The sequence below is a fragment of the Cinclus cinclus genome, chromosome 8, assembly GCF_963662255.1.
Source record: "Cinclus cinclus chromosome 8, bCinCin1.1, whole genome shotgun sequence".
Classification (NCBI taxonomy): Eukaryota; Metazoa; Chordata; class Aves; order Passeriformes; family Cinclidae; genus Cinclus; species Cinclus cinclus.
In genome coordinates this window covers 348,751-374,895 of record NC_085053.1, presented here as the reverse complement: position 1 = coordinate 374,895, position 26,145 = coordinate 348,751, and the positions used below count along the sequence as shown (strand labels likewise).

Below are 26,145 nucleotides of genomic sequence, written 5' to 3'. Positions count from 1 at the left end.
AGCAGTCCCGCGTCCAGAGACTCCCCTGCCTGCTCTGGGCGGGCGATGCCGGAGTACCCCGAGGAGCCCGAGCAGCGAGCTGCGGCTCTGGGAGTCCCCGGACAGGTGGGAAGGACCCGGGGCTCGGCCCCGCCCGGGGCTCGTCTCGCCGGGAAGGCGAAAGGACCGGCAGAGGAGCGGAAGGAGGAGCGGAGCTGGGAGGGAGGGAGGGAGGGAGAGAAGGAGGGAGGGAGAGAAGGAGGGAGAGAGAGAGAGAGAAGGAGGAGGAGCGGGGCGGCTGCCCGGGCTCCCCCCGCCCCGCTCCGCACCTGAGCGAGCAGCGGCGGCTCCGCGCCCGCCCCGGCCCCGGCCCCGGCCCCGGCCCCGGCCCCTCCGCGCCCGCCCATGGCTCGGCCGCTGCCGCTGCTGCTCTGCCTGGCCGCGCTTGGCGCCGGCTGCCGGGCTGGGACCCCCCCCGCCGGCACGGCCGGGCCCTCCACCGAGCCGCTGCAGGACGAGGCGGACAACCAGGAGAACATCCTCTCGCAGGTACCTCGGCGGGCTGCGGGGTGATGCTGGGTGATGCTGGGTGGTGCTGGGGAGTGCTCGGTGATGCGGGCTGATGTTGGGGGGTGCTGGGTGATGCTGGGAGGTGTTGGGTGATTCTGGGTGATGCTGGGGGTGCTGTACGTGCTCGACAGAGCTCGGTGCTGCTGAGCGCAGACTGTGGGCAGTGCTAGGGGATACCGTGCACACGCTGAGTGATGCTGGGTGCACAAACACTGCTGGTGCTGCTGGGTGAACACTACCGGTGCTGCTGGGTGCACATTTTCGGTGGAGCTCAGCGATGCTGTGCACTGCAGGAAGTTCATCACCCGGGGTGCAGTGAAATCACTGAAGCCCATCAGGGAGCACTTCACAGACTCCAAGCTATCATTTTTCCCGGGGAGACTCAGAAAAAGAGGAGCTCCTCGGTGGGGCCTCTTTGTGTGCCGAGGGGAGGGATCCAGGCTCTTTCCCTGCCACTGGGATGTGGTGGAGGCTCCTGTTAGAGTTGGCTGATCAGGCAGTGTGTTATTATCTGCCCTCAGAAATGGCTAACGTAGAGACTATTGGAAACATACCACCAAAGTTATTTTTGTGCCTGGGCTTTCAGAAGCGCTGTCTGCAAACCTCCCTAAAGGAAATTCCTGGCTTTGTATAGGTCTAATCAGAAATACTGCTTTCACTACCAGGTTATGCTGCTTACGGGGTGGTTTTCAGTCGCTCTTCCAATGTACCCTTACCGTGTAAAACATGTGTAAAACAGTCTTGCTGTGGGTAGCAGGTGGCTTTTGCACACAGAGCATTAAAAAAAGCAGAAAAAATTAAATTCTTGTATTTAAAATTCAAAGCAGCTTTCTGCACACAGTGCAATATAAAATAACCCATTGGAAGAAGTCAGTTTTTATCCTCCCCCTTGTAGGCAGTGATCAGAGCAAAAAAAAAGCTCTCTAGAAGCTCCTTGGTTGGCAGGTTCTGGAAGAGCCAGCTGGTTTCCTTGAGACTCAGGTCATCCAGAGTGTCCTTGTCTGGACCTTGAGCTCCAGGCCATGCTTGTGGCAGGCAGTGCAGGCAGAGGATGTGCAGGCAGAGGACGGGAGGTGTGCTCACTGCTGGTGGCCTGTGCTCAGCTGCTAGGTGACTACGACAAGGTGAAGGTGGTGTCCGAGGGCTCCGACTGCCACTGCAAATGCCTGGTCAGACCCCTGGGCCGTGGCGCCTGCCAGAGGATTAACGAGGGCGCCTTCAGAGCCGAGGATTTTTACACGGTGGAAACCATCACGTCAGGACCCAGCTGCAAGTGTGCGTGCGTGGCCCCCCCCTCAGCCCTCAACCCTTGCGAGGGCGACTTCAGGCTGAAGAAGCTGCAGGAGGCAGAGAGCAGCGACCTGAAGGTAGGAGAGCAGCTTGGGCTCATGACTCTTTGAGGACAAGGAGGTCTTCTGGAGCCTTTTCTTTCTGAGCTTTTTCTAAAAAAGACCCCATTTCCTAGCCTTTTTCCCTAAAGCATCTCCTAGTTACGTTTATATCTGCATGTTTAAAATAAAAATCAAGCTCAGCTGAAGGGACTGAGTCGAGCAGCTGCAGTGGATGATTCATTCGATCCATCCCGTGCTGCCTGGGGTCCTCCGTGGCTTTTTGTGCTGAGAGCCCAGCAAGGAACTGGGCTGCTCCCTGCCCTCTGTCCAGCTCCAAATGTCCCTGGAGGACAGCTCTGCTCTGCTTAGCAGCTGCCAAGTCTTTTTTCTGTTGCACAGAGGGACTCTCAAGGACCCACGCAAAAAAGCTGTTTTGGCTTCCATGGGCCAAAAGCTGCTGATGCGTCAGCGTGAGGGTGTGATGCATAGCTGGCTGATGGCAGGATGGATTTGTTGTTTTAAATGCTGACACTTCCCTACTATTCAGTATTTTATCTCTCTAGTAACATATACCTCATTTCCAAAAGTGACAGTGGTTGTTTTAAGTACTCCTGACTTTTACTGGGTGTTTCCTTTCGCCAGTGCAGCAGCTGGCAACTGACCCCTCTGGCTTTTCCAGTTTGGTGGTGGCGTAGGGTAGCAGAAAGTGCCAGTTTGCTACTGGTGTAGGGCAGCAGAAAGTGCCACCGGCTTGGTCCAGCCCTGGCGAGTCCCTGGAGTGGCACACTGGGTGCCCCTCTATCCCTCTGGACTGGGAAGGCAGGAGGCATGCAAGGCAGCTGCCATCGAGGCCACCACCACTATGAGCTTGCTCTAATTTGGAGCTCGAGGTTGTGTTTCATCTTGTCCGACTGCAGACAGTTAGCAGCTCCTTGTCCAAGCACCCCTGCAGCTAGGAAAGATAAACAGGCACAGGCAGACAATCCATCATTCCAGGCAAGGAGGAGCCCAGTCTGGAGTCCTTTGGTGGTCCCTCATCTGAAGAGAAGCCAGGAAGTCCCATGTGGCCTTAGAGGAGAGTGGTGAGCTCTCTGCGGTGAGGGGAGACCCCCGAAGTGACAAAGCCACCGCTGTGGTCCCTTGCTGGGAGGCAGCAGAGCCCCTGCACCAGCAGCTCCCAGCTCTCTCTTTGTCCTCCTCCTGCAGGAGGAGCAGAGCATGCCTGGCTTCCCCTGGGCTCCAGCTGTGCTTCCTAGCAGGAGCTGCTCGCAGCCAGCTGTGGTGTGAAGGGCTGGCTGTCCTCTAGGAACTGGCCCCGGCTCCCCCACCTTGCGCAAGGACTCGCAGCCAGGCACTTCCACAAGGTTTGTCCAAACACAAGTTTCTGTGCTGCCAGGGTCCATCCCTGGGCAGCAGGATTGCTTCCCTGCCAAGCACAGAGCCCCTCCTGGTCTGGGGATCCCTGGGAACAGCCCCTTCGTGGAGGAGAAGCTGGGAAGTAGGAGAGGACACAGCTCCAGTTCTTATGTCACTGATGAGGAGTAGCTCCCACAACTCCTCAGTGAGGCCACCCCACAACCCTGAGCAGCCCCAAAGGGGTTTTACTGTCTTTGCTGATCCAACAAGCATTGCTCTTGCCTGGTCCAGCAGCAGGAAGGGCACAAGTTCATTTGGAAGTTGTGTTTTACCAGAGTTTCTTATGGTGTGACACAAAAGCCCTGGGTACGCGGTGCGTGGGAGAGCCATGGGAAAGTCCTTCCCTTGGGTGGGCTGGAGGATGAGTCCCTGAGGGAATGGTGGGAAAGAGAGAGAAATCCAGGCAGCAGGGCAACCAAACTTAGGGCAACCAAACTCAGTCGAATGCCTGCCCTGGACTTCCCAGCTGAAGGTTTCAGTGCCATCTGTGCCTTTAGTAAGGTCCAATGGGAATTCCTGGGCCATCAGAGCAGAGAGAGCCAAAGTGCACAGTGGGTGAAGGGAAGGAAGCAGTGAGCTGACGGGAACATCAGTGTGGTCTCCAGGGGAAGGTCAGTGTGGTGTTGGCACCAGCTTAGTCTCAGGTCTATTTCTGTGAAATGGCAACAATGTGAGTTTCGGGGGTTTTGGTGCAGAGTCAGTGCAAGGAGGATGTGCTCAGAATCATTTGGAAGGAGGCTGATGCAGTCTGCAATTTTTGTGCACTGATGGAAGTTCTCCAGCCTGGAGGGAAAGCTCTTGTCTCCAGTGGCTGTCTGGCAGGCTATGTGCATTGTATCGGCCGTCTCTATCCAGCTCTCAGTGGAAAGTGTATGCACAGCCATAAAACAGCCCTTGTCTCTTCATGCTGCCATTTTATCTGGCCCAAAAAGTCTTTCCTTTGCTGTCAGCTCCACAGGGAGGCTGCAAAGGCTGGGGTGGAAACTCCGAGTGCTGCCAGCAGTGCTGCCTGTGATTCTCCCATGTTTGTGAAGCTCTGCTGACCCCCCTTTGTAGGTGCTGGGAGAAAATGTCACTGCCCTGCAGTAATTCCTATGCACTGAAAATCCTGCTCAGCCATCGGGGCTGTAGAGTCTGCAGCACTATGCTCGACATGTGGGAATGTTTGGGGACACAAGGTGGGGGAGGGGGCCCAAGATCCCCTTCCCAGCGGTTATGCCATGGTCAGCACTGTCCTCCATGGAGCAGCACCAGAAACTGCACAAAATGCGCAACAAGGGCACTGCTGTTCAGCCCCCCAGGAATGGTGACCAAGGGCTGAGGCTAGGCAGGACACAGGCACAGGGCTGGCTTAAATACAGGGTGTCTGTGAAATGGGTGGCTGCAGGACAGGGCAGCATCCCTCTGATAAAATTGTTCTTCAGGAAGGCAACTGTTGCCAGACTGGCAGTGAATATCAATTTCTTCACTCTGGCAATTTGAGAGTATTTTAAAACTTTTTAACAAGTTTCTTCTTGTTCCAGGAAAAAGAGCACAGGATTGCAGGAACTCAGAGTCTGATCTCAAACTGAGTCTTTTTCTTGTTGCCTCTTGCTATGCAGTCACATCACTGGTGGAGTAGTTAAGCCTTTGGGCTTGTGGGAGAGCCTGCCTAGAGCTGGCAAAGAGAGCAGCATTTTATCTTGCTCTGCTGCTAATCCCCAGCACCCAAAAAGTGCTGCTGAAGCCCTGAGGCTCTGTGGAGGTGGCGAGTGTTGCTCTGCATGCTGTGCTCTCAGCAGGGCAGGAGGGCTGTGGAAGGGAAGACTTGCTCTTTAATTCAAACCCTTGCACTCAGATGGGCCCATCACCCTTGACTTTTTGTCTAAAAGGAAAAGGGAGCTGCATGGGGGTGTGTTACAATGAGTGCTGCTGCCTGACTGCTCTCCCCTTGCCTTGCAGCTTTCCTCCATCGTCGACATGCTGGAAAGTGCCTTCTATGGCTTAGACCTTCTGAAGCTGCACTCAGTCACCACCAAGTTGGTGGGTCGGGTGGAGAAGCTCGAGGAGGTGAGTCCTACTCCCTTCAGTGTCCTTGCCCTTGGTGGGACTGGCCTCCAGCCAAGTTCCTGCTACCTTTGGTGCATTCAGAGCCTCCTCTCCTGGGAAGAAATGTTCATTAATTATTTGGCTGAAACTAAGACAGACCAGACTTGGATGTCTAAACCAGCCCACAGACCCAGTGCATCCACACCCCATCAGCCTCACCTAACCCTCTCCAGCTCTCCCAGTCCCTCAGGGCTGTGGCCTCACCAGGAGCAGCATCTCCTTTAGGTCAGAAGTCCCCGCTGTTCAGTTTTTCCTCTTCTCAGGTTTACTTGCGTGCTGGTGTGATGGTTGCTCTCAACAAGGAGCTTTTGTGCTGTTTGATGTGGGGGCGAGAGGTTCAGGGCTGGTGCTGGGATGCACTCAGCAGGACTGTGGGAAGCCAAGAGCTCAGATTCCTGAAGGACCAAGTTACGTCTTGGCCTGTGTTAAAACAGAGCAGAACCCTCAACCTTCCATTTTATTTTAGAACAGACTTCCAGCAAAATAATTTTCACTTCCATACAGTTTAATATTTCTTTGGCTAGCACAACGTGGGGTTTGCAGTTCAGGCTGTGCTCAGCTATGGAGTGACAGGCTGCCAGATTAAATACTGGAGTTTTCTCCCATGGTCCATAGCTGGGATGGTAATTCCATGTCCTTGTCAGAGTGCAGCAGTCTTGTTAGCCTCCAGCCAGGAGCTGAGAGACCATGATTTAAATAGCCAAAATTCCACTTGCAAAGTGTTTTGGGAAGGCATGGTGTGTTCCATCCTGGGGGCAGGAAGGATACAGCTGAGGGGAGCATGACTGCTTGGGGCGCTCTGGGTTTCCAAGCAAGGAAAATGACCCAAAAGGGGTCTTGAGGTCTGAAAATAACAAAGCACTCATGTTCCCCTTTGCAATCCCACCCTCTTCCTGTGTCTCAATGTGTTTTTCAGTCATTGCTTGGCCATTATTTCAGGTGGGGTTGTCACTGCACTCTAGTGGCCCTATAGCGGCCAGTTTCTGCAGGGGGCTCAGAGCCAGCAGTGTTGGTGGCACTTTGGGCACAGGGGCTGACCTTTACAGCCTGGTCACTCTGCTCACAGCCTGTCACAGGGAGGCAGAAAGCTCTGTGGGGCTGAAGGAGCTTGGCCTGAGATGGAGCTGTAGAGGTGTAGGAGCAGGGAATTCACAGGGGTCTCTCATTTCCCACGAGTGGGGCTGCAGGATCACGTAGAAGCAGCTGAAGCTGCCTGCAGGCACTTGGGTAGGATGGAAGAAGACAGGAGAGGCTGGGTTAGAAGGAGATTGCCCAGTGCTTGGGGCAGAGCCCAGCTGATGCTGGCAGCAGGTGGGAAATGCCTCCTACTTCTGGCTTAGCACAGGAATTCCTGTGGAGAGGATGTGGAGGAGGATCCCACCCTGCACCAGCCGTGGGGTCTGACAGCACGGACAGCTGAGAGCTGAACTGGAGCCTGGAATGGCTTCAAAGCATGGCCCTTCCAGGCAGGCGTGCTTTTGGCAGCAGCTGAACAGCCTCAGAGCATCAAGCCAGGCTTTGGTGCTGCCTCTGCGCTCAAGGGGACGCAAATGTTATCCCCAAGCAGGTGTGGAGCCAAACATTACACGGGAGAAGTGGTGAGGGCATGAGGCTGCTGGAATCAGTGATCCTCTCCAGAGGAGGATGGTGTTGAGAGCTGCTCCTGGGAGAGCATCAATCACGAGATCCCTGTTCCTCTGCTTGCTGCAGCAAAACGCTTGCTGCAGAGTCCATGCCTCACTGGACTCAGCCTCAAAGTGTCCTGCTAAATCTATGACTCATGATTTTGGGTAAAGGCTGGGAATTCAGAACCCAATGGAGGGGGCTGGGGGTTAACCCCTCTGTTTTTGCAGAGTTTGGAAGGTTTCATCAGTTCTTTCCAGTACAACAAGGTATCTTAGACAGATGGTGTTGGTAGAGGGAGGGAGCCCCTGATTCTTGGTCTGTGGAGTGCCTTATCTGGTAAGGCAGCTCCTCTGCTTTGTCTTCAGCTCCCACCTGTCACATCAGCTGTCACTGCTGAGGTCACAGATGGAGGTCTTGGAGGTTTTTAGGAGAAACTAATGGCAGGACAGATTGAAAATGAAGGGTCAGGGTAACCACCCCCAGTGCCTGTGCTAAACTGCTCTGACTGATGTGCCACCTATCCAAAGCAGTGGCTGTTTGAGGTGTAGAAGCCCAAGGAGTGATCAACAGAGCCTGCAACAGTCCCTTGGGCATGAGGTGTGCCTGTGGGACTGAGGAGGGAGAAGGGTTTGGAATGCTGGAGGAGTTGCAACCAGCCCCAGGTCCCTCCTGGTCACAGGACAGCTCTCTGAGGGTCACTGGCTCTTGTCCTGTCCCCAGAGTCTCAGATTCTGTGGGAGCAGAGGGTGTTGGGTAGGAGCAGTCCCTGAGTGCCAGCACTGTGTGGCCAGGCCAGGAAAGTGAGATTAATAAGTGCAAGATTTACTTGCTGCCATAGGCCAAGGACACCAGGCTGACTTGAGGTGTTTGAGCTTGTCTTTTCCTTCTGTGAGCTGGTGAGTGTGGCTGAGGATGGGGGTGGAAGAGTCTCAGGGCCACTCACCCACTCCATGGGAACCTGAAGCCCAGAGTGGATCTGGGATGTGCACACCAGGGACAGGGTTCCTGGATCCCACTGGGGCATCTTCTTAGCTGGAGTGCCCAGCCTCATGGAGAATACTCAGCTGTGAGCCCAGGATATGGCAGCACAGAACTGCAGGACTGTGCTTTGGGGGCCACAGAACACCCCTGGTCGTTCAGTGGAGTAAAGTCTCCTCTCTTGCTTTCCTAGGGCATGTCCAGGAACCTGACACAGGACGGCCAGCGGGCAGGGGCCAGCGGGGAGGATGCCCTGCAGGATGGCCCTGGCAGGGAAAACTGCTCCAGGCTTCTCCCCAGCAGCCTGGGTGACATCGAGAGCTCTCTGCAGCGGGATGCTGAGGCTGCCTATGCTCATCCAGAGGTACAGCTGCATGCGACTGCTGCTGCTCTTGCAGCCCTGGGATGTTCCCTGGATGTGGCACTGCCCCGAGGTGTCCCTTGGATGTGGCACTGCCCCAGGGTGGGTTTCTCCCCCCCAGAGTGACCGTGTTTGTGCCCCTCTGGCTCCAAGCCTTGTGTCTCAGTACAGCCCGGCCTCTCTCGGGATGGGATGTCGGTGGAAGCAGAGGGAAGCTGCTACCCCCTTCCCACGGGGCTTTTGGTTTTGGGTTCAGCTGCTTGGAAAGCTGATGTCATTGCGGGGCCAGCTGGGAACGCAGCCTTTGATTCGAGGGCTTGGGGCTCTCTGGAGGGACAGCCTGTTGCCTTCCCCGCCTCCCTGCCAGGCAATTACCCCTGCACCACCATCCCCCCTGCCCTGGTTCTGGCGCTTGGCCCCAGACTGGGGGTTCCCCATGGGGACATCCTTGGCCCGGGGCAGCAGTTTGTGTGCAGCCCCAGTGAGATGTGAGCCGGGTGTTTTTTTAGGAAAAGTTCTGTCCAGGGTGTCCCAGGGTTCTTCATCTGTTCTGCTGTGATCCCTGCTGTGCAGCTCCTGCAGCATCCAGCTTCAGCCCAGTGTCCCTGTGCAGGGTAGCAGGAGGTGTCTGGCACTGCAAATGGTCAGTGCAGCATTGCCAGATCAAACAGGGGTGCTCAGCTCCTGAGGATGTCAAGAGCCTGCATTTGCCCCCCAGCCCTGCCTGCAGGTCCTGTGTGGGCACAAGGCTGGGCTCCCACAGGGGCACCTTCTGTCAGCAGGCAGGGAAATGAGAAATGGCACTGGGAAACACCACTGGGAAAGGCACTGGGAGCTGTCACTGTAAAAAGGCACTGGAACAGGCACTGGGAACTGGCATGGGGAAATGAAACTGGGAACTGGCATTGGGAACTGGCACTGGTTACTGGCACTGGGAACAGGCACGGGGAAATGAAACTGGGAACTCACAGTGGGAAATGGTATTGGAAATGGCACTGGTTATTGGCACTGGTTACTGGCACTGGGAACAGGCATGGGGAAATTAAACTGGGAACTGGCACTGGGAATGGCACTGGTTACTGGCACTGGGAACAGGCATGGGGACATGAAACTGGGAACTGGCAGTGGGAAATGGCATTGGAAATGGCAGTGGGAACTGGCACTGGGAACTGGCACTGGGAACAGGCACGGGGAAATGAAACTGGGAACTCACAGTGGGAAATGGTATTGGAAATGGCACTGGTTATTGGCACTGGTTACTGGCACTGGGAACAGGCATGGGGAAATTAAACTGGGAACTGGCACTGGGAATGGCACTTGGACATGGCACTGGGAACAGGCACTGGGAACAGGCACTGGGAACTGGCACTGGGAAATGGGAAGGGGAATGGCAGTGGAAATGGCATTTTGTAATGGCATTGATAAATGGAACTGGGAGTGGAACAGAGTACTGGCACTGGGAACTGGCACTGGGAATGACATTGGGAAATAGCACTGGGAAATGGAAATGGCACTGGGAAATGAAATTGGGAATGGAACTGGGAATGGCAGTGGGATCTGGCACAGGGAACTGGCACTGGAAATGGCATTACAAACTGGCACTGGTTACTGGCACTGGGAGCAGGCATTGGGAAATGAAACTGGGAATGGCAGTGGGAACAGGCACTGGGAACAGGCACTGGAATATGACATTGGAACAGGCACTGGAAAATGGCACTCGGAAATGAAATGGGGAATAGCATTGTTAACTGCCAGTGGGAACTGGCAGTGGGAAATGGCATTGGAAATGGAACTGGGAATGGCATGGGCAACTGGCACTGGGAACTGGCACTGGGAAATTGCATTGTACATGGCACTGGGAAGCAGAAATGGGAATTGGCACTGGGAAATGGAACTGGGAATGGCGCCAGGAACTGTCACTGGGAACTGTCACTAGGTACTGGCACTGGGAAGTGGAACTGGGAAATGGCATTGGAAATGGCACTGGGAAATGAAAATGGGAACTGGCACTGGGAAATGGAACTGGAAATAGCATTGGTAATGGGCACTGGGAAATGGAACTGGAAATAGCATTGGTAATGGGCACTGGGAAATGGCATTAGTTACTGGCACTGAGAAGTGGCATTGGGAACCAGCAGTGGGAAATGGCACTGGTTACTGGCACTGGGAACTGGCACTGGGATCTGGCAGCGTGAACTGGCACTGGAAATGGCACTGGGGAGTGGCACAGCTGTGCTGTTCCAGTACTCCCTGTCCCGGGAGAGCCATGCCCAGGCAGGGGTGTCCGGCTGTGCCTCCAGTCCCACTCCCTGCTCCTTTCTCCTGGGCTGAGCAGTTGCTGCCTGCTGGAGAGGTGCCAGGCCTGGCCAGGCAGGGGAGTGGAGCGTGAGGCTTTTATTACCCCGAGTGACCTCATTTCCCAATATTCTCCTTTTCTCACTGCTAATTGCAGCAGTGCCCATCTTTTCAGCCAAATGGGCACCACTTCAACCCTTGGACTGGCTTTCTGATTCCCTTTAATGAGATGAAATCCTTCAGGCCTGAGCTGTGGCAGCTGGTCCCTGCCCCGGGGGGTTCCTGCGCCCTGCCTGGGAGGGTCCCACTCGTGCTGGGAAGGTGCCCTCAGACCCTGTGCCCTGTGGAAGCTCAGTGCACATTGCACACTCTGCAGACCTGCTGCTGGACCAGCCCCTGACCTGCCAGGGAGTGACCCTGCTCCTCCTGCCTGCCCTGCATCCCACAGCCTTGTGTGCCAAATGGAGCCCCGAGCCCCAGAACTGCAGGGAGGCACCAAGGACATGCATGAGCAGCGCTGGTCTGCAACCCTGCTCTCTCCTGGAGGATTTCCCATGGCAGAATGGACTGAGGGAGACCCTGAGGAAGGAGGGAGCTCAGATCCTCCTGCCCAGCCTGGGGCTGTGCAGCCCGACCTGCCCTGTGGCCAAAACATGGCATTTCTGGCCCATCTGGTAACAACCTCCCGTGTCTCTTCCAGGGAAAATATGAAGAAAAATTCCTGAAGGATGAAACCATCTCCCAGCAGATCAACTCGGTGGAATCCCTGCCGGAGCTGCACCTCTCTCAGGAGGACAAAAAGCCCGAGCAGCTCTTGCAGAGGAATCTGCGGGTGAGGAGCTGGCCTCCATCCAAGCCCACCATTGTCCGAGGGGTCACCTACTACAAAGCCCAGTCCCCTGAGTCAGAGAACGACATCGAGGAGACACGTGAGTTGGGTATGCAGCCATGCTTGCAGGGATGGTGGCTGCATCCCGCAGCAAAGCCAGTGCCTCATGGCCTGGGAATGCGTGGGCAAAGCTGTGGGAGCAGCAGGGGGAGGTGGGACAACTGGTACCTCACGCTGTGCAGCCTTTGAGCTGTGTATGTGGGGCATGTGCCATTTTTATTCCATGGAAAATCCCTGGTAGCTAAGGAAATAGATTGCTGCCTTGGTTCAAAACGCCCATCATCAACACCTTTCCAGAAGTAAATGGAGATTTATGAAATGTGCTGGTGTTTCAAATCCACCTGCCACAGACAAATCTGCACAACTGGAGGGTTGTGCAGTGTTTGCTGTGGTGGGAGGCAGCTCAAAGCTTGTGGCCCTGGCTGTGCTGAGAGCAGGGGCTGAGCCCTCAGGGACCAGCAGAGTGGGCAGCATGGGCACAAGGACAATGCCCTCTCTGTGCAGGCTGGCTCAGCACTGAGGGCATCTACCTGTCCTGTGGGGTTTGTGAGCTCCTGGAGATGAGGAGGAGCAAGAGGTGCTGGCTGGGGAACTGCAGTGATGCCCTGCCTGGGACACCTACTTTGGCATCCTGAAAAACCCCCCCCTTGGTGGCTGGGGTCTGGTTGGGACTGCAGCTGGGTCTCCATCCTGCCCAGTCTCTGGGAGATGAGGGCAGAATGGATCTCCATCAGCTCCACTCTGCCTGGCCTGAGTGGTGGATGTCATTCAGCCCTGGCATGGGCACTGTCAGCTCTCTGAGGGATGTGGGGAGGGGATGCAGGTGGGTTTGATCCCAGGCAGCCTGCAGAGGTGGGCAGAGAGCAGCTGGAGGGGCTGTGGGGGCTCAGTCCCCTGGCTGACATATGTGCTGTGTTTGGCAGCGGACGAGCTGTTCAGCGGGGACAACACGGTGGACCTGCTGATAGAGGACCAGCTCCTGAGGCCCAGCAACAGGGCAGGTGAGCCTGTGAGGAAGCCCTCCCCGGTGGGGTGGCCACCCACTCCTGGCAGCATTTCTACCACCCTGCCAGCTGCTGACACTGCTGTGACAGCCACAGTGTCCCCATTCCCTGCCACGCTGGACCCCAGCACTGTGAGCCAGCTGGCCACCGACCCAGAGTCTGTGACTACCCCGGCTGGGCTGGTGGAAGAGGGCACCCCGCAGCTACCAGCAGCCTTGGCCAGCACAGTGGTAGCCACAGCCACAGAGGACTTGCCCATGGCCACCCCTGCTGGAGGCTGGAGTGACACGGAGAGCAGCCCAGGAACTTGGGTGCAGGCAAACACCCCTGTGACACCGATCAGCCCAGCCATCCCTGCCACCCCAAAGGAGGGCTTGGAAGAGGAAGACATCAGGAACATCATTGGTGAGTGCCTGCTGGTCCTGCACCCCTCCAGCTGTGTGAGGGGGGCTGGTTCATGCCCACAGTGTGTCCTACTAAGCACAGCACACCTGGATTTGGTCACAGGTGCGAGGTGTCACAGAGGTGGCAGCTGGACAGTGCTTCACAGGGGTGCCAGGTTTAATTGTTAACTTTGGAATCTACTGAAGTTTCCTCCCACCTTTTGGGACTGGGCTGGGCAGAGCAAAAAGAGACAGGACCTTAGACAGGCAGCAGCCTCAGCTGGAGCAGGGACATGGCTGAGGCTGTGGGAAGATGTTTGTGGGGTCTGGCCAGTCCTGCTGTACCAGGACCAAAGTGGCAGGGGCACCTGCTGGGTGAGCAAGGGGCTGGAGGGGGCTGATGCCTGCAGGGACAGTGTGGCCACCCTGCCTCTGGCCTCAGAAGCCTTTCCCTGCCCATGCAGGACGCTGCAAGGACACGCTGTCCACCATCTCGGGGCCCACCACCCAGAACACCTATGGGCGCAATGAGGGAGCGTGGATGAAGGACCCCCTGGCCCAGGAGGAGCGGATCTATGTCACCAATTACTACTACGGGAACACTCTGGTGGAGTTCAGGAACCTTGACAACTTCAAGCAAGGTGGGTTTGCACCATCTCTGATAGCATGCTAGCCATCCCCCCTCATTCCTGGGGATGCTGCATCGTGGGGGGATGATCTGCCTGGGCACCTTCCGCTCTCGGGTGTGGGGGGTACAGGGCGTGGGGCAGCTCAGGCTGTGGCTGGTGGCCAGGGAGGGAGGGCAGGCAGAGCTGGGGGCAGAGGGTGCTGCTGGCATGGCCACAGCAAAAGGTTTCACAGCCAGGCATGTCTGCCCTGCAGGTCGCTGGAGCAACTCCTACAAGCTGCCCTACAGCTGGATCGGGACAGGGCACGTGGTCTACAACGGCTCCTTCTACTACAACCGGGCCTTCACACGCAACATCATCAAGTATGACCTGAGGCAGCGCTACGTGGCCGCCTGGGCCATGCTGCACGATGTGGCCTACGAGGAGGCCACCCCGTGGCGGTGGCGAGGCCACTCGGACGTGGACTTTGCCGTAGACGAGAATGGCCTGTGGGTCATCTACCCAGCCATCAGCTACGAGGGCTTCAGCCAGGAGGTGATCGTGCTGAGCAAGCTGAATGCCGCCGACCTCAGCACACAGAAGGAGACTACGTGGAGGACGGGGCTGCGCAAGAACTTCTATGGGAACTGCTTTGTCATCTGCGGAGTCCTGTACGCGGTGGACAGCTACAACAAGAGAAATGCAAACATCTCCTATGCCTTTGACACGCACACCAACACGCAGATCATCCCCAGGCTGCTCTTTGAGAATGAGTATGCCTACACCACACAGATAGACTATAACCCCAAAGACCGCCTGCTCTACGCCTGGGACAATGGCCACCAAGTCACCTACCACGTCATCTTTGCCTACTGAGACCCCCCCACCACAGTGGGGCACTGCAAGCCAGGGGCCACCAGCACCTTTTATTATTATTTTTATTGTTATTATTGTTATTTTGTACAAATCAAAGAGTAAATGATGGGTTGTTTCAAGCTGGTTTTTTATGGCGGATTGTTGATCGATCCCCAGGCCAGAACCACTCCCTTTGCCTTTGCTGTATCCTTGCTTCTGATTTTTCCTTTCCAGGGGAATGAGGTTCTCCTTTGGAAGGGCAGGCCTGGCTCTCCTGCCCAGGGAAGAGGACCCAGATAGGGTCCTCCTGATGATGTTTTTGAGCTAAAGATGATCAGCAAGCCACCCCGAAGCAGCACAAAGCTGCACACACCACGTCCCAGTGGGACACTGCTGCCTGCCTGTCCTTGTGGAGGAGCTACAGGTCCCATGGGAATGTCCCATCTCTCAGGACCACCTTCCCAGCTGATGGCCAGCAGGCCTCTTGGAGATCCTGCTCTACAACGGGGCTGCGAGCTCAGCTCCAATAGCCGCTGGTACTGATGTTGAGGACTGTCCCCTCCAGTCGAGGCTCTGTTCTCTGCAGGCTGCTCTGGGGGCTGGGCACACCCAGAGCCCTGACTCACACCTGGAGGGAGCTGGCATCAGGAAGGGCATGCTATAAATCCATATAGATGGCTTTTGTTTGTTCATTTTGTACCCCAAAGTAGCCCCCCTTGGCATTTGCTGGGTGCTGGGCTACCTGGGGAGGGGCTGGCAGAGCCTTCCCTGTGCTGCTCCATCTCCTATGTCCCCTCTCACTCCCATGCCCATCCTGCTCCTGGACCATCAGGATGCCCTCACAGAGGCACAGCCCTTGCCCTCCTTCCCACCAGCATCTTGTATTTACCTGCTGTCAGTAATAAAGGATCCAGTACCTTTGCAGCTGTTAGGGGCTTTCTTTGGCTCTGGTTCACCCTCTGGCTGCATGAAAATACACAGGGCTGTTTTGGGTGGGTTTTGATAGGTTTGGGGAGAGCCAGTTTACACACCAGGTGGGACAAACCCCAGAGGGCTTTAGGCTGCTTGGAACTGGCACTGGGGGCCGTGTCCAGCCCTCATGGGCTCCTCTGGCAGCTACACTGCAGCCTAAGAGATGGCAGATGGGGCAGGTGTTCCTGTAATTTGCCCAAGTAAAACAGTACTAACAAGCACAATAATAAAGTTATTAGTAATAAATAGAAGAGGATTTTATTGCCTTCAGTACTAGGGACACAGAGAACAGAATACACAGTATGAGGGATGCTCTCCACCAGCAGAGCCCGGGTGCTGGCTGAGGATGTGGTGCTGCAGCTGTCCCGAGCCCCCAGCCCTTCCCAAGGTGCCAGGCTGTGCCAAGCCCAGCCACCAGCCCAGTCCCTCCCCAGCAGTGCCCCCAGAGCAGCCAGCAGCCCCTGCCCATGGCTGCGGGGAGCCGTGTGCCTCTGGCTGGGGCACCGCTGGGGTTTTTATTCCTGCCTGGTGTGAGCTGGCCCCCAGTCAGGTGGGGCTGGGCCAGGAAAATGAAGTGGGGTGAGCAGAGCCAAGCCCCGGCTGAGCCCAGCTCCTTCCCAGCAGCGTGAGCAATGCTGGAATGGGGACGTGGCAAAGGGCACAGCTCTTGGTGGTGTTGCAAGGCACATACTTCACAGGGGTGTACTGCTCCTCATCCTCCTCCTCCCTGCCCCTGGAGCTGTTTGTCTTGCTGTGGCATCGAGCTTTATTTCCTAACAGCCACACACAAATACCAATAACGATACTACTAATCAATAATTAAAAACCCCACACGAGCCAGTTAATGCTCAGACTGTGAAGGCAGCTGGCTGGCAAGCTGAAGCTCATCATCTGTGCGAACTGCACAGGGGAGAAAAAATAGTGTAACAACATGCTGAAGTCATTATGCAAGGCTGATGCTCTGCTGGCGGCTCAGCCCAGCTGAGCTCCGGCACGGGCTCAGCTCCGGCCTGGGGCTGGGCTGGCAGATGTGGGATCAGGGAGCAGAGCTCCACAGACACTCTGCAATGGCAGCAGTTGGCTCAGCCAGTGTTTGCGGCAAACAGAACGTTCCCCCAGTGCCCAGTGGGTGGCTGTCGGTGCTTGGGCAGAGGGGAGTGAGGGCTGGCTGTGTGTGACCTGTGTGTGGCTTCAGGAGAAGGTGCTGTGGCTGTGTTCCAAGGAACTGAAGCAGCCCCTCTGCCCCAGCAGGGCCAGTGCTGCCCCATGGGCTGTTGTTAGCAGTGAAAAGTATTAAACAGCGCACACAAAAAACCCACGCAAACAAAATCCAGGAAGAAAACAAAATGACAAACTCAAAAAGCCCAAATTTTACAAATGCATCTGCTGCATGAAATCACTTCCTTTGGGCCAAGCCTTTTGTGCAGCCCCCTGGGGTGGGGAAGGCAGCAGCAGGAGCCTGGAGAGCTAGGCAGTTGGGCAGAGGTGGGCAGTGCCTCAGCAGGCAGCCCAGCTCCGGGGCACTGGGGCTGTTCTGCTTGTAGTGCTTTAGGGGTGAGTGGGGGTCCCAGCACCCTCCTGGGGGGCTGGGCAGGGCAGGGCTGCCCCACCACACTGATGCATCCCAGGGCTTCATGCTGAGGGAGGCTGTGCAGGCAGAATTTGGGCAGGGAATGATGAAGACTGGGGCTGCCTGGTCAGGTCCAGCACCTGCAGCTGGGATCTGGACACAGCCTCCTCCTGCTGCCCAGGCACTCTGCAGGGTGTGACCCCAAGAGTGGATGTCTGCTGCCATGTCTCTGGTTCATCAGCCCACCTCCAGCAGCCTAACAGGGACAAAAATGCAGAACAGCCCCAAATCTGGACAGTGCAGAAGTGGCAGGGATGGCTCCTGTCCTCCACACTGTGTGGGGTCCTCGGGACTGTCCCTGGCCAGGAGACAGATGAGCTGCATAATCCCAGGCAGGACGGGGCCACTGGGCAAGGTGAGGCCCAGCAATGGGCACAAGGGGACTGTCCCTGCTGTGCCCACAGGCCAGGAGCCCCAAGACTGCCAGGGGAGGGGTTCAGGCTGGTGGCAGGACCTGTGCTGCATGCCGGGTGCTGCCCTGTGCATGTCACAGGAGCTACTGCAGGGACTTGACAATGGCCCTGAGGGTGTGAGGCGTCTCTGGGACTGAAGGGGACGAGCTGTAGAAGGGGTGGCTGTGATTCCTGCGCTGCTCCCGGAGGTATGGAGGGACAGATGAACTCTTGATGTGCAGGATCCTGGTGTCCATCACCTCGCAGTCAATCTGCATCATCACCTCGTAGTCCTGCCCATTGATCACATTCTCTGCAGAAGGAAAGATAAAAAAGAACAGGTCAGAGCTAGCCCATCCAACAGAGCTAGGCATCCAACAGCATTAAAAGCAGAGCTTTGAGGACCCTTTTCTGTCTGGAGCAGGAGATACAGTGGGGCAACTCCCTTTCTGCAGCTGCACACATGGAGCTTCATCTCAGAGCAGAGCCCCAGACTACTTGGGACACTTCAAAGAGCCCAGAGCACACTTAGCATGTGTGTTCACATCTAGAAATTAATGTCTTTTATTTCCCCTTCTTTACCTGCACATAATTACTGATGGAGTTTGTACCGTGTAACATTTATTACAGAACTGTTGTTCTTGAGCCACTAAAGCATGGGAGTGATTGAGGATAAGGTTTATTTAAGAAAGCTGAATGTTTCACTTTCTGTAACCCTCCTGACACTGAGGATCTTGAGGAATTTCTTCACAAGTTTACTAATTAAAAAGAGCTAAAATGTGATCTGCCAAAATTAACCAAGACTCATTCCCACCCTGACCTGGCTGTGGTACTTGAGTGATGTGGTGACACAGGGCAAGGCAGACCCCTGGACACAAGAAGAGCCTGACCAGCACCCCAGTGTGGCCCCAGGCCCAGTATATCTGCTGCCACATGAGCTGCTGGGCTGACAGGCTGTGCACATGGCTAGCATCTGCTGCCTGCATTGAAAGGTGGGAAACTATTCCTGCATAGACAGTGTGCCCAGGAATGCAAGAGCTGAGATCAGATTTCCAGGCACAACCAATCCTTCCAGAGTCAGAAGACTGCCACTGGCAGGGTTTCCTTTCTGTGCTGAGGAGGATGGAAGATCACCTAATGGAAAGCATATGGACTGCAGGAATGCAATATACATTACTAATTTTTACTGTTTTCCTGGATTAACTCTGACTCTGGATGACAGCTGACAACCGTGGCCGGACTGTATTGTACCCCACACCACCTGTAGAAGCCATTAGATCAACTGTGTCTGGTACAGTAATGAAAAGCAGGAGCAAACCCTTGCTAAGGGGGCTGAGAGCCTGCAAGGGAAATCAAAGCTCCCACCTGCAAGAAATGAAATGGAAAAAGCTCCGTATGTGCCACCGAGGGACTGAAGCCAGAAGCAGCTGCGTAAGTCCCTGTGCCACTGCCCCAAGGCCCTGACAACCCCCTGATCCCTCCTGGCTGCTGCACTGCTGCTAAAGACCTGCCATGCCATCGGGTACCCAGCTGCAACCATCCAGAGGCCATCCCTGCAGGGCACCCTTTCTCTCTGCCTTTGCATGTGCTCTTGGCTCCCACTCCACATGCTGGGGACCACTCAGGAGAGGGGGCTGGGAAGGGGAGCAGAGGGGCACAAAGGGCACAGAGCCTGGAGCCAGCAAATGGGTACAGATGGGCTCCCTGTAACCCAGCAAGCCAGAAACAGCTCCTCAGCTCTCATGCTGCAGTTGATAGGACCCCAACTATGTGAAAACTGTGTTTTCATGTGCTCCACATGTGCTCCAAAGCCTCAAATGGGTGAGGTGGGATGGGATGGTGGCCAGGGCCAGGAAACGTCCTGGTAATGCAGTGAGCTTCCCTGGCCACCCGCAGCAGCCAGTACTGAGGGCTGTCATTAAGTTCTGGGCATTGCACAAGACAGAGGAGAAGAGCAATCCCAAGGGCTGCCCAAGCAAGGCAGGGAGCTGAGCTGTGTGGGTGGCACTGGGGAACCAGCCCAGCCCATTCTGGCCAGCTTCGATCCTGCTCCCCCTGTGCTGACACAGCTCCCTCCCAGCAAAATGTGCCAGGATTAAGTAAAGCCACAGCTCTGCCACCCCATGGCAAGAGGGGCTATGTCTTCTGAGTCCACCACAGCAGACAGAGCTGGGAGGAGGCTCAGGATGAGCCACTCTGGCCAGCAGGCACACAGGGGATGTATACCCTCCCACAGGCATTCACAAAAAGTACCCAAATCCTGCCCTCAGTCTGTGAGTTAGCCCAGGAGTTAAAGGCAGGTTTGAAGTTGACATCCAAATCTTTCCCTTTCTGGGGTGAAGGCACTGAACTGCTTCAGAAAGCCTCTGCAAAGGCTTTGATCTGACAGGGGTGAGGGCAGCAGTGGGAACAGCTCAGTGCCCACCACAGGCATTTCCAACGGCCTTTCTCATTAGCATTAGCTCCAGACAAACCTAGAAGAGAAGGTGGGATGTTCTCCGAAGACAGCAGTGACTGCTTGGTGCTGCTGCCAGGCACCTGGACCAGCCTCGTGCTAAGGAGGGGTCTGGAAGTGTGGCGGCTCTGGGACACCCCAGCCCAGGGAGGGGCTAGAGCTCTGTGAACACCCATGTGATGGTCTCAGCACAACAACAGGCAAATGTGACCTGAATGCAGCTGGCACAATCCCCTGCTTGGGAAGACTGGCTCACTGTCATTGTGAAAAATGATTCCACACTCCATCCTGAGTTCCAGGCCATTAAACTGCTTCATGATCTGGAGGAGGAACAGACAGCAGACTTGGAAGATTTCTGGAAGATGCTAAACTGGGGAGATTCCAACCACCTTGGAATGGCTAGATTGGATGAGACTGCAGTTTTGATAAAAGGGAGAAGCTGTCCAAAATCTTCAGAATGCATTTCAACCATGGACAGAGCTGGAAAACATGAGTAAAAATGGGGCTGGGCAGAAGTACTACGGAAAAAAGTTCAGGACTGCAGAGGATCACTGTGGGTGAGCCAGCAGAATGACAGGAGTAAAACAACAGCTCGACTGCAAGAGAAACATATTTAACTTTGACCGAGTTTTTAGCGATAATGAAATACAAGCCCTGGATGAAAATACCTCGGGGAGATGAGAGGATCTCCATGATGAAGAGTTTCTAAGGCAAGGCTGGAGGAGCAGCTGCCCATCAAGCCCTTGCATACCAGAGCTCCACAGACACTTGCATTTGCTCCTGGTCCCTCTGGCCCTGCCCTTCTGTGAGCTGCAAGTGCCTGCTCATGACCAGAGCTGTGGTCAGCACATTCCAGGTCAGCACCTGGAGCTGTGGGTTCTCCACCAGACTCCGTAGTCTGATCTGATTCCCAGAACAAGCAAACAGTTTTGCCTGGTGATTCCTGTGTAAGATCCTTCAAACCCAGGCTTTCTTTCCTTCCCCTCCCTTGCAGTACCAACACCTGGAGGCACCAGTGGGGCATGGGGTGGGTTTCCAGAGAGGCCCTGAGCTCACCAGCTGCATGTGGCTGATCCCTGGAGGCATCAGTGTGTGTAACCAGTGCTCAGCCAGCCTGCAGTGCCCTGCCTGAGCGCACAGCCACCACCCTCCCAGCCAGGCACAGGTAGCAGGGTGTCTGTGAAGCAGAGCTGACAGCCCCAGGCTGCTGGTGGGAAGGTCATTGTGTGTTACACAGGCTGCCCAGCAGCCCAGAGCAATGCTGACACAGTGATTCCCAAAGTTTGCTATCTGAATTACCTGTGGCTGATATTTGGTGGGATTATGTAAGTGAAAACACAGGAAGGATCTCCTGTAGAGGTGTCTGGATTTATAAATAGATTTATTGCTCCTTTTTGAAGTTCAGAACATACAATTTCTCACACAGTGCAGACTCAGGCTTAAGAAACCATCCTTGCTGGGCCAAGAGCCTGTGCTGCAGTTAATTATTTGTTAACAGGTTTAAAAGCCATGCTTCAGATGACTGACTCCTTCAAATTAATAGCAAAGGTAACTGTGCCAAGTGCTGCTGCCTCGACTGCACTTTCCCAGAGTCTTGCTGGTTCCTGCAGGGTGTACAAAACTCCCAGCATGAGCTTGGTCTAGCTAACAGAAACCTAATTCTCAGTGCTGCTCTCCCTCTGAAAACAATCATCTTGCAACATCCAACAGATGAAAGCTGAAGTCTGTAGTCCAAACCAAAACCAAATAAGGCTGCAGGCGTTAACTACTGCTACAAATTACTGAGGATGATGGAAGCTTATCTTCATATTAGAAGCACTATATTTTTAAAACTGTCTTACTAAAAAGGCCATAAAACCAAAATCCTCCTTCTTCCCTCAGTAGCATGGACATCCATCAATCATCTGACTGTTCAAATGTCTGTGAGATTGAGCACCTGCTTCTATGGGAGATGCTCTCCTAGAGAAAGGCACAAGACAGGCGGAGGGCTTGAAAGGCAGGCAGTGAAATTTTTGTTCTGCAGTTACAAAGAACAAAGGGTGATGTCATCTGTCTCACAGATTTCAATTTTACACATATCATTAGGCTGTTTGGCCCTATGGACACACCTGTCTTAAAAAAAGATGCAATTCTGACAATTTATTCTTTCCTACTTACATCTTCCCTAAAAAGTTTTGCTGCAGGAAATGTTCATTGTGAAAACTGGTATCTGCAGAGAAACTGAAACAGAGCTTCCCTGAAAGGCCACCTGAACTTGCTGGACTGTTTCAAACACCATGGAAAAGCTTTACAGCTTTCTGAAGGTGTACTCATGCCACAGGTACATTTATAGAACCTTCTTTTACCAGAACTATGAATTTTACCTTACTCTGGGCAATATCACAAAAAATGCTCTGTGGGATCAATACTCTATCATTCAGTGAGGTCCTCAGGCCCTTTACTAAGGCCCCAGCTGCCTTTGAAGCAGATAACCCAAGTACCTACTAGCTGCTTTCTGAGTAGATGACTTTCAAATGGTCAGAACCTGCCTGGTTTATCTGCTGTGCTCACTGAACACACATTTAAGTCCACACAGATGTGGACTACATGCCCTTGCTCCTGGTGGGTACAGGGAGGGCAATCACCTGCCCCATCCTTACTTTAACTACCTGTTTTTGTCAATAAGTCTGGAGAATCACACCCTCCTTGTCGGGGGGAGCAGAGGGTGACTTTGCTAGTCATGGAACCAGTTTAACTGATGTCAAAATAGGAGCCAGCAAACCATCCCTGGGCAAGGTGATACAAACCCACCAACTTATTCAAGTCATCTTTGCTAACAGCTACTCACACTCTGGACTTTGCACAACTCCTTCTGAAGAGAAGGTTTTCAGTCTGTGTCAGCATTAATCTACATTTGGTGCTCCTTCTGCAGGCCCATCTCTCACAGCAGCAGAAACCAGGGCAGCTTTCAAAGAGCCACTAAGGTGTTCCAGCACCTAGGTGCTTTGTGCCAAGCTGACAATGATAAAGTTCAGCTCTAGGAATGATTTAGCACCAAATTACCCGAAGAGTTTCTATTGTAACCTGCCCTGGCCCAATCCAGAGCTTGTGTTTGGGGTAGCAGGGCTCTGAAAGCTGAGCTGCAGGAGCTGAAGGCACCAGCTGCACTCTGGCACTGCTGAAGGGCTGCAGCTGTCCCCACACATAACTCAGGGGCTCTCTCCACACTGTCACTGCTACAATCTTCCATCTCATCTCTGCTGGGAAGTCCTGACTGACTACCCAGCACATCTGGACAGTGTTTCCATCTGAAGGGCTGCTTATACACTACCATATAAGTATATAAATGAAGCAGTGCTACAGACTAAAAATACGCTTGCTGCAATGGCGCAGCAGGATGGCTAAAACATTTACAGATTGGCTTGTTGGACAGGATTGTTTGAGGCAAGGGAGAAAGTTATAGTGTGACCCAAATAATTTCCCTTTTAAAAAGCAAATTCCCATTTGGAACTACTTCCAAACAGAGCAGTTGCAGTGGTCCCACCTCTGTGAACTCAGCTGTCTTCAGTCCTGGGCACAGGCTAAGTGAGGTCCTGGATTTTAGTCTCCAGGTCTCCTACCACCCCTTAGACTGTGAGCCAGGTATCTCCAGGAGTACAGAAACACTGGATCCACACCATCAAAGCCACCCTGACCAGCCATGAGCTGACAGCAAGGAGACAGGGTCTCTCTCCAAGCCTAATCCATGGCAGCAGTGGTGTCAGGGGTTATCCAACGGAGATACACACAGGCATGAGAGGTAAGCAAGAAAAAGAGGAAACGAGCTCTCTGTGGCCTCTGAAGTAACCAATGGAGACATCAGAGAGATTGGCACTGGCTGCAGATGAGGAGCATCACCTGCCCTTAGCTTACAGCACTGTGTGGTTTTTGGAAGAGGTCACCAAAGCAGCACCTGTGAGCAATGTGGTCAGTGGCCAGTCTGTGCCAGTCAGGGCTTTGCAGGACCTGGTCTAGACTGGGAGGCCTCAGGGAAAGGGAAGGAAAGTTGGCTTTTCCCAGGGATCATTTCTCACCTCCCTTTCCAATCTTCTTTCGTGCTGCACCACTTCACTCTAAGAGAAAGAACATGAGCTGCTGAGGAGACGGCCCAGTGTGGACTTGGTGTGACTCTTCTCATTTTGGAGAGGGAGCCATTGGTCACCTCAGGAAGAGAGGATCAGACTCACAAGACTCGCAGGCACTTCATTTAACACTCCCTCAAATGGAGTATTTCTCGGAAAAACAGAGACATTTTCGACAGCTCTGGCTGTGTATATGTGTGCTGTTGGCAGGGCAGCATTGCTGCAGGATGACCATATTTAAAATCTAACCAGCTGTGACAATGCTAATGACAAAAGGCAAAAAGCCAAAGAGAAAACAAAGACAAGGGTAAGGAGTTCTGCTGCACAGAAAACTCTTGGGAGTGAAGGGAAGAGGCTGGAGGAAGAGCAATGCTCTTAGTCAGAACCATTCCATGCCCACTTGGGAGGCACTCAAAGGATAAACAAACTTCCCACGCTGCCTGCAGATCCAGACCTACTCACTTTACAAGACATAAAACTGCACTCAGGAGAGCAGCCTGGAAAGGCATTTCAGTAAAGGCTTCTTTCAAAAACCAGGGCTGGAGGGCTTCTCCCAGGCCCAGGGCACTGCTGCCCGAGTGCAGCAGGGACTGGGAGCCAGGGCATCTCCCAAGCACAGACCTGTGTGTGAACCCACTGTAACAACCCCTCCACTGCAAAATGAGACCAGCTGCTTCCACCTTTTATAGAGACATTAACCTGTGAGTGGCCTTCCCTCCTGCCTCACAAAAGCTTGCTTCCTTTCAGCAGTCTCAAAGAACCATCTTTTCCCCAGGTTTCTGAATGCTCAGCACATGACTGTGCTGAAAAGACCACCCTTACCCTCACTCACTGCCTCTGGGGCCTCCAGGGGAGCACTAAGGATGGGCACTAGGGCAGGGCTTTCCTCTGCAAGAGCTGTGCTCTCTTCCCAGGACACATTCAGTTCTCACAGGTTCTCCCAACTGGTGCAAAACTGGCACTTTGGTCGAAGCCACTTTTTTAAAGTTTGCCTTATTTGTCACCTGCCGTTCTCCTGCTACTTACAGAGCCTCAGTATATAACACCAACACAAGCATCCTTTACTCCTCCCTTCAGCAGTGCTGACTTCCACTTCAAGTGCTCCTTTACACCTTGGTCCTCCACAGGCACTAGAGATTCCCTGGCAGGCTTCCTCTGAAAAATATTTTTACTATTTTTTTTATGCCTCAGGCATGCTGTTGCTCAGTATCTTCTTCTGGCTTAACTTCTTATGGTTTGACATTTAGTCTGCCAGAAATTATCCTCCTTTTTTCCCCCCCATTCCCTCATTTGGCTACAATGTCCACTTTTTAAAAGATATCTTCTTACTTCTATGAATTCACTTTAATGTGTTACTTAAGCCCATTGGATTTTTTAATGTTCTTTTAAATATTTTTTGCAGTCAGCTTTTAATCTTTAATCAATCTTAATTTGCCAGCATTTTAACCCCACTAGTTTTCCCTTTCATGTTCTCCTGTTTTATTTAGCCCTTACCTTTGAACTGCGCATTTCAAGTTGCAGGCACTTACTGATAAAAATAATTTAACTACTAGACTTTTATTTTCAAGAGGAAGCATCATGTTTTCATTGACATGGACCTTGTCTGTCACCCAGTATCACTTGTAGCCTGGTGTTAAAGTGTGTCACTGATTTAAGACTGAAGGCTGGTGAGAGCCTGTATTCCCTTACAGTTGAAATGTCTTTATGGTTTGGATGGTATCCAAAGAGTGAGACGAATTTTCCACCTGTCTCACTTGGACACATAAAGTTACCTCATTTATTTAGACACTGCAATCAGCTCTTGATCACAGAAGTGTATTTTTAACAGCATCTTCCATGTGTGCAGGGTGAGCACTCTCCTCCACATGAGCTTCTGTGATTCAGTGCCCGTGTCAGTGAATGATGAAAGCACTGTCTGAACGCAGCGTGCTAATAAAGAGACACATTGCAAACATTTCTGTCTTCCACTGCAGCAACAGCAGATTTACAGCTTCCATCTATGAGTCCAGCTCTCAAACAGGGTTCCTCCTTTCCCACGGAGAGGGGCAGCTGGGGCTGACAGTCATTTCTGCATCCACATTCATCCAGAGGGTGTCCACAGCGGACAGTGACATGACACAGCCTCTTCCTCTGGAGCTGCTACAGGCTCAGGCAGGATGCAGGGAGATGAAGTGGGGAATGAGCAAAAATGTCCTTCAGGAGCTCAGGACGTA

The 26,145-nt window shown here is 53.9% G+C and overlaps 2 protein-coding genes across 3 annotated transcripts in view; one reads left to right on the top strand and one right to left on the bottom strand.

The window, feature by feature from the left end:
- Nucleotides 1–384: 384 nt before the first annotated feature.
- On the top strand, nt 385–14,424 carry OLFML2B (olfactomedin like 2B). The gene is made up of 8 exons (XM_062497092.1): nt 385–528; nt 1,653–1,916; nt 5,238–5,345; nt 8,182–8,352; nt 11,345–11,573; nt 12,457–12,942; nt 13,385–13,561; nt 13,803–14,424. The coding sequence occupies exons 1-8, from the start codon at nt 385–387 to the stop codon at nt 14,402–14,404; spliced, it is 2,181 nt and encodes a 726-aa protein (XP_062353076.1). The 3' UTR covers nt 14,405–14,424.
- A 2,260-nt stretch (nt 14,425–16,684) lies between these two features.
- Nucleotides 16,685–26,145, bottom strand: part of ATF6 (activating transcription factor 6) — a 71,244-nt gene continuing 61,783 nt past the window's right edge. For both annotated transcript variants that reach the window (XM_062497328.1, XM_062497329.1), the window contains exon 16: nt 16,685–17,690. In XM_062497328.1, the coding sequence (XP_062353312.1) occupies nt 17,482–17,690 (209 nt within the window). In that variant the 3' untranslated portion in view covers nt 16,685–17,481. The remainder of the gene's footprint in view (nt 17,691–26,145) is intronic.

What these genes read in the sequence shown, in the direction of transcription:
- OLFML2B (XM_062497092.1), top strand. Translation starts at nt 385, where the DNA reads ATGGCTCGGCCGCTGCCGCTGCTGCTCTGCCTGGCCGCGCTTGGCGCC. An exon ending in GGGTGGAGAAGCTCGAGGAG is followed by an intron (nt 5,346 to 8,181) that starts GTGAGTCCTACT and finishes TTGCTTTCCTAG; the next exon opens with GGCATGTCCAGGAACCTGAC. An exon ending in GAACGACATCGAGGAGACAC is followed by an intron (nt 11,574 to 12,456) that starts GTGAGTTGGGTA and finishes TGTGTTTGGCAG; the next exon opens with CGGACGAGCTGTTCAGCGGG.